Source organism: Rhipicephalus microplus, chromosome 2 (genome assembly GCF_043290135.1).
Source record: "Rhipicephalus microplus isolate Deutch F79 chromosome 2, USDA_Rmic, whole genome shotgun sequence".
In the NCBI taxonomy this organism is placed as follows: domain Eukaryota; kingdom Metazoa; phylum Arthropoda; class Arachnida; order Ixodida; family Ixodidae; genus Rhipicephalus; species Rhipicephalus microplus.
Window position 1 is genome coordinate 20,237,339 of NC_134701.1, and position 14,261 is coordinate 20,251,599.

The following is a 14,261-nucleotide window of genomic DNA, read 5'->3' on the forward strand; positions in this document are numbered from 1 at the left end:
TTTGTTTCTTAGATGCAGACATCCTCGTTGGTGCTAATGTTACAATCAAACTTCTAATTTCTGCCACTATCAAAAATTTTTTTGAGTGGTAGACAGTCCCTTTAAATAAAAATGAATTTTCATCCTTTCACGATATACAGCCAACATTTCTGTTTCATGCAAGAAAGGACTGAAACAGAGGTAGCATCGATGAGACACTCTAACTTATGCACTCTACTTTCAACTCTGTTACACAAGGGAACATATTCTTTTATCTGCAAGTTGTATTTCACTAAAATGCATGAATGGCTTCCTCATGTTGCTTATGCCTTCCGTCGGCCTTTGGTCACCTTGCGAGCTCCTCTGCTGCACTGCCCGTTCTCGCTATGCTTGTGCTGCTTGGAAACTTCAGGGTTCTTAGTGGTCCTTGAAATCCCACAGTGCGTTATAAGTAAAATGCCTAAATTTCGTTTGTATGCCTACATGTTTTTCAACATGGTGCTTTTCAACATGGGTCAAAGTCAAGAAATTTTGTTTAGACCAAGATGATGATTCACAGTTATCCACTTGTCAAAACGTTGGCTCCAGCACCCTGTTTACGAATTTCTTATTGCAACCTTCTATCTTCCCCTTCTTGCCTTTCGTTTTTGCATTAGCAGTCAAGCAGCAAACCATTTATGTAGTTTGTGCATAACAAGCAGTGCTTGCCTTCGAGCTATACACATCCTCGTGAGAATCCTTGGAATGAATTCCTCAAGGACTGCTACGAACCCATTTCTGACTAACACATATGCTTCCTTCTGTGACCTAACACAGGCCGGGAACTTCCCTCTCTCTGCTTGAAGCCACACCTGTGGAAAAGCCATCCACCCCAGCCAATGAATAGCCATTGCCATAGATGGGTGTAGCCTGTGGGTGGGTATCCTTCATCACCTGGCTCAGTGCTGCTTTCTGTCAGTCCTTGCGTGCCCCCATCAAAGTGTGGCCAAACAAGGGCTGTCGTGTGTCAACAGTGTTGATGTTGTATAAAATACTGACTTAGAGAAGACATCTGATGTCTACTACAGTTTCGTGGTTGTGCTAAACAGTGTAGCTTCCAAAGGGTGATTTACGTAAATTAAAAACATTCTTCATCTTTTGCACACTTGGAGACCTATTAGCAGCTGCTGAGTAGAGTGGTGAACTTATGCAATGTGTTATTCATAATGACTGCAAATTTTATACAGTAGACTCTGAGTAAATGGAAATCTGTTAAACAGAACTACTGCTTAAATAGAACTATTGCCTCAGCAATGCTTGGTTTTTGCATTTATATTCCGCATCTATGTTCACTTTTCAGTAAATGGAACTCCTGTTAAATAGAACATTTTCCTGGTCCCTTTGGGTTCCATTTACTGAGAGTCTACTGTAGTTATGATTTTCTAATGTCTGTCTAAAGCATTGCAGTTTTGCAGTCATTGTGTTTAAACACAGGCATGTTACAATACCATTTGTGTTGTCAAGGCTATTTCCTTACACCGTTACAACTTATGCCAGATGTATTCAGTGTTTCTAGTGTGTAAATAGTTTTTTTTTTATTGCGTGTTTTGTCATACCGAGTCATGACAAAGTAATATTGCACTTGCATAAATTCATGACTTCTAATAAAAGCATCAAAGTTGGTTCACTGTTCGTACTCATGAGGCTGAGAGGTGTGATAGATACCTTGATTTAAGAACTGTTTATAGAGTGTTGACATTGTCGAGAGCTTCTTCAAAAGGAAAGGTTCTCGGCGGCGAATCTTGTGTGTATCTGCCTTTTAATCCTCTTTGTAGCGTACATGCTCGCACAGTGTATGAGTGGATGTACAGTCCAATTTAGGTGTCAGCAGTCTTCCATCTGCTGTGACACATTTTGACCACGAGGCTGTCACCACAAAAGCCATTTTGAGGTCACGCCTTCTTTGCATGATCTGGATGCTCTGGGATGATATTCACAACTTTCCGAAATAACATGCCTTTTCATGGCAGCTCTTTTATACCATCACCTTCTGGCACACTAATTATAGCCATTCATGCTATAGCCATTCAGTCAGCAATTTATGCTTTTAATAATTGCAAAGTAGTTTGGCTATCTGAGGGTAAATTATAGCAGGATAAATATTTCAGTGCTGCCCAAACTATAGCTTCACTACACACACGTGGATGTTTGTCATACGTTGTGCAATTGATAAGTGTTTAATGATATAACCACAGCTAAAACATACGCGGCAAGTGAAAGGCATAGTTTCAGTGTTTACGCAGCATACTTCTGCACCAAAAACATTCTTAAATGCATTGCACAGAAATTGCATAGGCGACTTTGGGGGTGTCTAAATATTGTTTGTGCTCTATACCTGGTATTTTCTTGCCAATTGTGCGGGTTACTTGTTTTGCCATGTACAGAGGAGAGCGCTTCAAAAAAGAGCTCTTGTCGCATGCCGGCCCTTCTGCAGCCCTTTTTGATAGATGGTGCACCCTGACTGTCGCTCTCTCTTTCCCCCGTGAAGGACGGCTGATCCGGCAACGCGCCTTTACTTTTTCCCCGCCGACGGCACCTCAGTCTGAGGAGAGAGAGACATGGCTGACAGGCACAACCCCTCCCTTCTTCCTCTGTTGCCGGACTAACCGCGAGCTCGGCTGGCCAGCAAGCCATCTTGCCTGCATCTCAGGCCACTCCAGTGATAACGTAGGTACTGGGCCCAGCATAAGCAGCTGCACTGTGCACTATCGATTGATCGGGCAGCTCCTCCACAGTGGTAACTGCAAGACGGACAATCGCTGTTGCAGTTGGGCACGGACGTAGCAGCTGGCTTCGTAGTACGAGAACACTGCAAGCAGCTCTCTTTTGTGATACTTCTTTGACACAGAGCATCCTCGAGGTCTGAAAGGGCTGTTACTCTTCTGATGTCTATGACTTGAGCAACAGGCTGCTCTTCCTCTGTGTTTGGTTAGCTCACTGGTCTGCTATGCACACCATTGCCACATGGCCAGGAGCGTCACTCATTGAACTGGGAGGGTACAGCCAAGCACACTGCTTTGTCCTACTCACAGTAATACTGACCCAGAGCCAGTCCATTGCATGTATTGTGTGTGCCACATAACATTAATGCAAGCAATACTTGCTAGCTTGTCTGATTGTGGCATTTAGTTTTTCTGCTCCCAATGTTTTGTTTGCACAGTCTTAGCACTCGGTGTTCCAGCGTCAACTGCCTCCAGCTATATAAAATAGTTGATTTGAGGTAACTTTTCGTAGCACTGCTAGATATCTGTGATTGTGTGATAGTGAAGTAACTTCACATTTCTTTTGCAGCTGAAAAAACTGTGCAGAGCTCTATTAAGGAAACTCAACTGTTTATAAAAAAATAAGCCAAACAATTATTAAGAAAAACACACAGTAGACTACAGATAAATGAGACTCACCTAAACTGAAATTCCCAATAATATTGGTGCTATGATTTTGCCTGGCTGTACACAGGCACAATATTAAACTTGTTTAAAATGAAATTTATCTTATGGTTAGCTTTGAGTAAAGAAAATGTAACCGAGAAATTCTCAAAAACGTGCGAAGCAGTGAAAGGAATGGACAATTAAATCTATCAAGCAGTTGCAACAAAATTCCTTGGGTCAAACCTTGCTAATCATATGAATATCCCCATGGAGTTTCGTGAAACTCCCAATCTAAGGCATCTGCTGCAGCTCTTTTGTTAACGTTGCCAAGGAGAAGACTTCGAACGGCTCTTGTTTTACATCCTCTTGAAAAACTTCAAATTATTGGTAAAGCTCAATATTTAGTTGAGAAGTAGCATGCACTGCAACGGTACTGTTTTGGACCAGATGGCACGAGGTGCAAAAGCTGCTGTGGCATCCAGAAAGTAAGGACAGTGCAGAATCATTGGAAATGCTATTGTGTAAGCACACATCTTATACTGCAGTGGTATGAATAGAGTGGTATGAACTATTACTTTCACCAAAACGCTATGGAAAGACTGAGAAGCCTTTTAAATAAAATCTTGATTTTTTTAACCACTGCTTAGACTTCTAGAACACATCTTGTTGTCCCAAATTTTGCTTGTTAATGCGATAACGTTGAGGAGCTCTTGTTGCAGAAGATTCGTTGTCAGCGTAATCCATAAGCGAAAAATCTTGAAGTCAAAGAATAAGAAATAGGGTTGAAATACGTGGCGCAAGGTTGACAAAGAAAAAAAAAAGAGACGAGACAGAAAGAGCGCCGGGTGTGTTTGGTTTTTTTCGACGTCTTTACATTAGGCATATCTGTTTGTTGCTGGTTCCCAGATATCATGATTGCAATAATCGGTTATTACATCATCAAAATCTTCATGCCTGCACGTGCGGTGAATGAAATGGTCTGCTCATGTCCTCCAAGAGCCTATATATTGTGAATGGCGCTCTTTCTGTCTCGTCTCTTTTTTTTTTCTTTGTCACCCTTGCGCCACGTATTTCAGCCTAATATGTACCAACTAGCCCAACATAACGTACTGTTAAGAAATAGGGTACCAGCCAGAATCGAAGCGAGGTGTTCTGCAAAGCAGTCAGTTATTCTACCACAGCGCGACACTAGTGCCTGAAATCTCGTTTGGATAAAGACCCTACGCAGGCATGTCCGGTGAGGAGTCAATGGCTGCAGCTATGCAAGTGTTGTGTGACTGAAGTCTAAAATCACATTGCGTGAATTGCATGGCCACTGGGTGATTTACAGTTTCTTACTTAATACTAAGGGCTCACCCGTAATTCAATGTCTGCCACAGCACCAGAAACTATGGAATGGCACATATTGCCTTACATCTATGTATTAGGCTCTTTGAAAATTGGGGATAGTGGGTATTTCGCATCATCAGAAGACGCCCTGGCACTGTGTGGAGTGGTCATGTCATGCACCTTCTTTTCCTGAAAGCACAGTCATCAAGAAGCAAAGCAGCTCAGACAAATTAGAAAGTGGTGCGCATGGGGCCCCACAACTCTCTAACACTACACTCTTAAAGGCAAAGCTTGGCTTTATGCAGTCCCGAACTTTTACCAAGTTCCTGGTCAGTGTGGTTCGAAAATGATTCTGTAGTCTGTGCACCATAAAAGGAAAGGCAACAGCTATGCAACAAAACCTCCTTAGATGTTCATTTTCGCAGTTGATATTCTGTTCAAGTGTCAGCAATATTTTGGCAGCATATGGTCATGAAAACTAATTGCTGCAGCCATGTTGCATTGTCGGGAGGGGCCCGACAATGGGCCACAAAGAGTTAGAGTACTGACGCAATTTTTGAGGCATAAGAAAAGGGGCATTTTTCATTTGCTTGGCATAAAGTGTTAACACTTTCCATACAGCATAGCCATGATGTGTATATACATTGCTTTGATTTTTTAAAGTTTTTCTCTCCAAGCATCAGAAAGCCATTTTCACCGCAGTGGGCATGATCATGATGAGTTGACACAGTTCGTTGGCATTGTGAATTCTCCGTCCTTCGTGTTGCCAAAATTGCCGCCATAGTCACTGATTCCTGTTTACAAGTACCCGATGCAAGTGACAGCAGATGACAGAACTGCTGCTAGTACATCATGAGTACATCTATATGACCAGCATCAAACTGTGTTTACAAGTAACTGTGAAACAGTCCTCTCGGTATAAAAAGCACAAGTGATTCATTAGGCTTGGAGCATTAAAAAACATATTTAAGGCACTCCAAAGCATCACAAAATTTTTTTTAAGGTTCTCAACACCGGCACCTTTATTTAGAACTACAGTAGAAACACTTCTAAGGTTCGTGTCGTTACTCCTTTTAGCGCTTTCCTCTGGTAACATAGACATTTTCCCACACTGTGCTATGAAGAAACTTATATATACTGGAATATTACGGTAGAGTATTTTGAGCCATGGTACCCGCATTTTTTATGAAGACGAAAATGCTGAAGGCCTGTGTACTTGGATTTAAATGCTTATTATAAAACCTCAGGTGGTCAAAATTTCTGGAGCCCTCGACTATGGCGTCTCTAATGATCATATCTTGGTTTGGAGATGTTAAACACAAACTATTATTAATAATAATACACTCTGGACCTATTTTTCATGATGCCAGCTCAAGGCAGATTTCTTATTAAAAAAAACCTGTGCTTTACATTTTATCGACATGGATTCTGCAGTTTAACAGATCCAAAGTGCTGAAAGTCATTGATAGCTATGTAACTATTGCTTTTCCAGCTCCTTTGGTCAGCAATGATTATTTTTTAGTGAACCTTCTGTTCTTATATTGAAAAGTAATTGCAGAAACAGGTTATATAATGATAGCATCCACATGTAGGTTTTTTTTTTTTTGCTTGCTAAGGTGCATGGATAGTTCACAGTCTGACAGTTTTACAAAGTGACGGGCCAGCTATTGAACAAAAGTAGTTTCTGGGCTATTCCTATTCCTTCTCCTTGCCTCTCATGCTTTTGTTATGATTCGCTGCCAGTTAATTTTCTGTACTATTCTGATATAATTTTACCTGACTGTCTGTAAACCCTTTGATGAGCATGGCTGGTGTGCATGATGACCTTGCATGCATCCTTGTAAGACAACTCTTGTCATTTCCTGCCGCTGTAAAATAATTCAAAATATGCATGATTACAGGCATACGACTGTAATGTGTGGTGCAACTATTGGAATGCTTTGCCTAACAGGAGTTTTGTCTACAGCCTTTAGTATATTGACGTGTGTTTTTAAGGGGGGGGGGGGGGGGCCTGCACTACCTTTTTTTTTTTAGGTAATCATCAGATGGCCTCAATATCGGAGTTTATTGGCTCAGTAATCAAATGCTGCAAAAAATTTTAGAATTTGTTAAGTACGAACAGAGTTGCAAAGATTAGTCACCCACTTCACACACTCTCTCTCTATTTCGTTTGCAGCAAGCACACTGACAGCCACTCAAGGTAGCAGCGACACATGTCATGACGCAGAGCACTCTCCTTTCTCTCTCTCTCTCTTTTTTTTTTAATGTGGGCCTCACTATCAGTGTGACTGCTAGTGCTCTGGTGTAATTCCACGTCGTGTGTAATTCCACTATGACAGAGCGCAGTGCAGGCACATTGCAGCATCCCCGATATATACTAGCTTGTGATGCTCAAATCAGCCAGTGGACTTCAAAGATGGAGTACCAGCAAATACACAATAACGTGGCACACATGGACGAACGCTGGGTGCAATGGCTTTAAGTGAAGTGGTCTTAAGCCAATTCACATCATAAGACAGAACGCATCTATGGCATTATTTTTCAGGCACGAATGAGTGATTCCTAGCTCACTTTGAAACTTCACCCTTTGCAGTTCAGAACATCTACCTAACTTCCATTTATTTCAGTCTGAAGCTGTAGAAAGCAGACCTCAGTTAGCACAAGTTTACTTAATCAATTGGTGATCTCTCATTTTGCAGCGAGAAAAATATACATATATGCACGTGAATAAACCTCCGAAGAAGTTGTGAAGCAGCGCCTGACCAGACTGTTGTGGCCGTGTTGCATTGTCGGGCAGGGTCCAAAAATGGACCACTAACGGTTATATTTAAATTCCATGCTGCGTGCTTCGCTATAGTCTTTGGCTCACATTGTTATAGAAGCCCCGACTACTCATGAACAGCATTTTCTGATCATTATCAAAAAGTATTGCAGGGTCCTTTTCAGCTGCTGCTGTTCTTGCTTATTGTTTCCAGTTATGTCTTGCATGGTTCATCTGGACTTAAAGGAAGATGTAAAAATCTTGAAAAATCTTTTTTTTTAATAATTTTTTTGAACAGAATAAAATTGAACACACTTAAGTTTTTTTTTTTTCAGATTCCAAGTGTCTGATGTTAATTTTTAAAAGCTGCATTCAATTAAAATATATGCCTTGTCTACAACATTTTCTTAGCACAATTCTTAAGGGAATTTTTGGCAATGTTTCTTTGCCAAATGAAAAAATGGAAAATGTGACAAAATTCTTGGCACTTGGTCTAGCCGCTGATGTTATTTATGTTCTTATAATGTTGTTCACCAAATCATAATTTGATTTAATCGTTAAGTGTATGAAGCAAAAAATTGCTCTCATATTTGCTCCTGTTTTTTTACAAAGTTGCATCTCATAATCATATGGTGGTATTGGGATGTTAAACTCCAGCAGTTAATTACTTTCGAAGCTAATTTAAAACAATCAAAGTTGCATCATCAGCTAGATGAGCTCACTGGTGGTTTTGCCACATACTTCATTTTTGTGTTTCACAAAATGAAGTTGCCAAGAAACAGCGTAAGAAATATGCAATAAAAGTTTACTTTGAGACTGGGAATCTGAAGGAAAAAGTGAAGTAGTAGCAAGTTTTGTTGAGTTGACCAACTAATAAAAAATTTTGTTTTAGGGGTTATGTCTCCAAATTAGATTGGGAACGATGATAGACTGAAGGGGCAGGATTTTTTTTTTTAATAAGCCAGGATACACACACAGAACACAAATTATGGGACAGTGTACAGTAAGCTTTGGTGCACAACTTGAGTGAAAGCAAAGGAGCACCAAGTGGGAGAAGCATATCTTTTCTTGGTGCTGTTGAAATAAAACTGTGAATCTGTATACCACCTCTGCAGGCTGCTTTGCAGAGGTGTATGTGCCTATTGGAGATTACCAGCTGCATTGTAGCAAGTAATGCCCATTAGAAGTTGTCCCCAATATTTCGTGCTACATGGGATCGCCTTTCTGATCACATTTGCTGGTTGTAGTCTTTTTATGCCTGCTTTAGTATAAATAGATGATGGCGGGCTTGGAATTCGTGTTTATTGTGCCTTTCAGTGTTATTTCTTCTTCAATGAAAGCTGGCTTCGGTGTAGTCACCAGTGTTCCTTGTTTCTGTCACTCGTTTCACGTTAAGAGGTTGTTGTGAGAAGAGTATTTTAAACAGCCTTTGGAAAATGTGACATATGGCAGCAGCATTACCAGTCTCTGCATAAGTTGAGGTAGAACCGTCAATGTGTCTGCTGCACACTCACTTGTGGTTGACTATGACGTATTGCAGCTGTCTGACCACGTATCAGCAATTCACTTGTGCTGTATTTTTCTGTATTCATTCACCCTGTAAATTTTTCGCGACACTGGTTACTCCGCCTCCGACTAACAGACCACAGCACTCTTACCAAGAACATGTGTGTTTTGTGTCAGACATTGCAATGGGCACTGATTTTTTATTCGACACATTTTTTTTCGCTCACTCCCTCCTTGCACACCACTGCGTGCAATAATGAGCACGCCGGGCGCGCCGCCACCACTTTGTGCTTCCTCGGCGGCAGGGCAAAGGTGGAAGATATAGGCTCTTGTGCCAAAATGACAAAATCTAGGTCAAAATTCTTAGTTTGTTCGTGGCGAAAATTTTTTATATCAAGGATGTCTTCAGTGGTTACCTTGTTACATAGAGGTCTTAAATACAAGTACTTCTATGTATTAATGGCGACTAATCAAAAAACTTTGTTATTTATAGGAATTTATTATATGGAGGTTCGTTATAAGCAGGTTTAACTATATCAGCTTTTGTTGTGGCCAAATTGCATTCCAGGGTGTCTACGCATTAGTCTGTAATCACGTGTAGTACACACAATGAACAAAGATTGCAAGTGGTAATGCAGTGTAATTTCTCTGATGTCAGCTGATGCTCTCTCAAAAAATGTGAAATATGTATTCCATATGACTTTAACTAGTCTCATGTCATTCGATCAAATGACAAATGCGCAATCATGCGTGGCCGTACAAGAGAACAGCAAAGAAAGGTCACTTGGAGTGATTTAAATGGTAGTGAACACAAACCAGTTTGTACATATCCATATTTGCAAACAGCTCGAACTAAACACTGACAAGAATTCACGCACGACCAGCTTCAGTCCTGTGTGAATTCTTGTCAGTGTTTACTTCACGTTGTTTGTAAATATGGATAGTGATGCTCTTCATGTCATGGCCATAAATGGATATCCTGAAAACAATCTCTTGCATTACAAAGCAATTTAGTTGCAGGGGAAATGGCAATAAGCTGTTGCTGTTTGCTTTGTGGTATTTGTCATTGTCATTTGCTTTATTTGCACCACTTTAGCACCTGGTTTCTGTCATATGATTGTTTCACTTCATGAATGCAATGTTTATAAAATTATGATATCTTTGTATTGTTTTTCTCCTATGGCTTTTGGTATTTCATGCTAATTTTTTATGTATGTGTGTGACCATGAACAGTTAAATTTTGGCAGGGCAAACTAAAGTGTTGCTTCGAAGTGTACTACTGCGTGCAGCTATTAAAAGCCACAAAGAAAGAATGCTGCTTTTTACTTGTATCGCTGCAATGTTTGGATTCATACGAGTTGTGCCAATCAACTCCATTCGGCCAGAAACAGGCATTTCGTGATTTTTGCGTGAACCTGCAATGCCAGTTTTTGTACGACACTCACGAGTCAGGGCAACAGCATGACTTAATGCCAAGTTTCTTCTGTTTAGTAGCTGACTCCTAATGACTGCATCCATGTCTGTTGTCCATGGTAGCTAGCCTAGGTTATTTTGTTCTAGTTATGTTACCCTGTGTTGAGGCGAAATAAATGGGTATGAGATGAATCATGAAGAAAAAAAACCAAAATTTGGTGATGCCTGGGTGTTGGAACACCATCATTAACATGTTGGATTGCTACACTTTGAACTCAAGCATTTCTTGTTGCTTGTAAAGAGTTAATGACTGCTGGCATTTTAAGTTCATGTGACAGAGTTTGAAGCTTTGCTTGTGCGACATTGATGATTGCTGGCATGATTTATGACCCCAGATCATACAGTAAATATTCAAGCCAAAAATAAATCGTTTTGAAGTGTCCTTAACTACGGTGCTAATTTTAATGACTACCCAAAGTATCCAGTGTGAACATTTTGTGTAAAACTGCATCTAGTCATGCTTGTATTTTTGGATATGACATATAGTCATGGCATCAGCTGCCATGCTGTGCACATATGTGAGATGCAACATTTTGTTTGCAGCGTGTAATTGATTTTGGTCCTTATTTTTATCATGTTTCTCATGCTTACAGTTATTTGAGCCGAGTTGTTGCTTCAATGACAGCCAAGAGCCCAGAATGATACTTTTTTTCACATGTATTGTTCACTAAGTTCATGTCTTGAAAGCGTTTTCAGTATGAACAAGGTCCCTGTGTGGGCATTTTATCTTATGTGTATATTCAAGGTGAATAAACTCATAACATTTCTTTATTGAGGCTGGCCATTTCTCTGTTCTTATAAATTGCCACAGTGCCTGGTGTTGGTGGAACTCGGTAGTATGGTGCGGCAAGTGCGGTTCACCCACCCAGTCGTACCTGAATTTTACACCGATGGTTGCCAATGAAACTTTAGTGTGTTTCTCACAGCTTCTGCCAACTGACCTGTTACAGAAATGATTGACATGTTTTATGCTGGAATGCACCAAGACTTTAGTGACATATTTCAGTGATGGATAAAACGTTGATAAGATGAACGCTAAGAAATGAGAAAGAAAAACATCAGAAAGTTCTTCCACCGGGAATCGATCTATCGACACCTGGCCCACGAAAATAAACACCCGGTGCTTTAGCCATTAAGCTACAAAACCTGCGGCCAGAATGCTGATGTCACCACTTGCAGGGCGAGACGTCTCCCACAGATGCGGAAGATAGCAGCACTCGGAGAGCTGCTCTCTCCTAACGCTCGATCACTGCTTGCTTTCGTCGCAATCATGAAGTCGTTGTGGGTGAGACCACGACGTTTTGTTGTGTGTTGTGCTTTCTCTATGCTACTATTTCGTTGTGTGCGCTGTGAATCTATTTTTATCATAATTGCGTCTGAGAACACTCTTCATGCCGAACGAGTGCTTTGTACCCGAGACATGATCGCAGAGATGAATACGCGCAATCCTACGATTGGATCCCATACGAACTTTGTATAGCAAAATAAATCTTTTGTAGCGATAGTATTCGCGGTACTGTTCAGCGGTTCGTCTCACAGGAAAAGCTGTTATGAGATCATGACATGGGTCGTGTGCGGCGCTATAGTTGTTCACCGCCGCCGTCGGGGTCCGTAACCACTATTGCACGAAATAAGAAAGAAAAGCTTGTTAAATAAAAAAAAGCACCTAGGAGACAATCGGCTTCGAACCCGGGTTCCTTATGTGCCAGCCCAGTATTCTACCATTGAGCCACGCCGTTTTTTTTTTCTTTAATGTCTTGCATATCATGACTGTTCACATTTCACATATTTACATATTGATCAAAATACAAGTTCATCACAAAATACAGCCTCAAAATTCATTAAGGTACCGTCAGTTCTTAGCTGACTATTGATCAATACTTGGGTATTCGTAACAATGGCTCAATGTGCACAATCCACTCTGGTACATCCTCTTAGTCCTTCAGCACTTCAAGAAAATGGCACACAGATTTGCAAAAATATTGGCGCACAGATAGCAATTCTACATCCGCGTTTTTAAAGGCACATCGAGTTTTCCATATGCTGTGCAGGCCCAGAAGCAAGATTAGATCATAAGGTATGCCTGCTTTGTTTTTAACTGAGAGAAAACGGATGCTGTGTAGACTTAACGGTAATTCTTTTTTTGAGGTTCTCTGCAATATCTCCCAGAATAAGACCTCGCTCCAGCAATCTATAAACACGTGTTCAATTGTTTCCGGTTTACTACACACAAGTGGCAATGTGTGGTCCATGGGACGAATATTCCCCTATCCTGCAACCGTGTTTTAACTGGTAAGGTACCAGTATGTAACTTAAAGAAAAACATTTTGACCCCTGGCACTACAAGCATTCTTTTAACATGTTTCAGAACATCCTGTCTTGGGCCTGCAGAATATAGCTGATGGTACAATAGCAGGCAGTAAAACATCGACAAAGTCTTGATACAATTTTTTACGTGATACTTCAGTCAGACACTTTAACGAAAATTTCTCTGATAAAAAGTGGAATGATGAAACAACTTCCTTTAAATATCCTTGTATTGGTCCTTGCACATTTGATATCGATACGAGAAATCCCGGCAGCACTCTAGATAACCTTAGTTGTGTAACAGTTCTCAAAAAAGGGTTATCTACATCACGTAGAAAAAGGAAACAGTTGATAAGTTATCTTATGTACAAAAGAACTAATCCGAGCCCGCCATCTCGAACATTGCTGAAGAAGTTTGTGTGGCTTGATCTTTCCCAGACAGAGCTCCAAATGAAAATTGCAAATACTCTGTGTATTTTCTGTAGACTTATTTTACTGCAGTGCGAAACCTGCATTACGTACCACAGCTTGCTCACCAGAAACAAGTTGCATGTTGTGGCCCGTGCGAATATTGAAATACCCCAAGCTTTCCATTTTTCTACATCATTGCGCAATGCCTGTGTGTGTTTTTTTTCCAATATGGTTCACTGTTGTGATAGAACTCTAGCGGCACTCCTAAGTACTATACTGGTGTTTCCTGCAATTTAATCTTTAGAAATATTCTTGGTGTGACGTCCCATTCCCCATGCCAGAAGCCAAGGCACTTATTCCAGTTCACGGAACTACCACTCACCTGGCAGAAAGTTTTCACGGCATTTACAGCGTGCATTATAGTACTCTCATAGTTTGTACTGAAAACTGCAATGTCGTCTGCGTATGCAAGGAGGCTAACCTCAGCTTCATGCAATTTAAAGCCATTTATTGCACTGTTATTAATTACGCTTAAACAGAAAGGCTCAATAAAAATAAGAAAAAGCAAGGGCGATAGCGGGCACCCCTGTCTCACTGACTGCAGCACAGGTATACGCTCACCCGCAGTTTTGTTTATTACCAATCTCGTCGTGCATCCTGTGTAAGCCATGCGCTTTCCATCGCTAATCAAACTTCATACGTTCATGTGCTCGAATAACGATAAGTGCAAGTCGTGCAGCATGCGATCTAATGCCTTTTCGAGGCCAATTTGAAGCATGCTAACATTGAGATGCATAACTTCGCAACTCTCTAGGATTTATCGTGCTATGTTTATGTTGGTCATGATTTTTCTTCCTTTTATTCCACAAGCTTGGTGGGAGCCAACAAGTTTTGTCATAACTGTCTGGAGTCTTCTGGCCATTATTTTCATAAATATTTTATAGTCAATATTAGTTAGGCTAATTGGTCTATATTCAGTATCACGTATGAACTTTGTGGGATCTTCTGTTTTAGGTGTTAAAACCGTGTGGGCTGACAAGAATGAGCGTGGAAGTTGTTTACATTTAAAAGCCTCGTTGAATACCTCC

The 14,261-nt window shown here is 40.7% G+C and overlaps 2 protein-coding genes across 9 annotated transcripts in view; one reads left to right on the forward strand and one right to left on the reverse strand.

Annotated features, from left to right (window-relative positions):
* pck (Claudin superfamily protein pickel) overlaps window positions 1-11,230 on the forward strand; it is a 72,495-nt gene extending 61,265 nt beyond the window's left edge. The window contains exons 5-6 of one of the 3 annotated variants that reach the window (XM_075886281.1): window positions 796-894; window positions 2,507-11,230. In XM_075886281.1, the coding sequence (XP_075742396.1) occupies window positions 796-865 (70 nt within the window). In that variant the 3' untranslated portion in view covers window positions 866-894; window positions 2,507-11,230. Of the gene's footprint in view, window positions 1-795 lie in introns of all 3 variants that reach the window. The other 2 variants (XM_075886280.1, XM_037420300.2) reach the window with 2 other exon arrangements.
* LOC119169183 (pseudouridine-5'-phosphate glycosidase) overlaps window positions 1-14,261 on the reverse strand; it is a 2,087,124-nt gene that overhangs the window by 799,449 nt on the left and 1,273,414 nt on the right. The window lies entirely within an intron of this gene.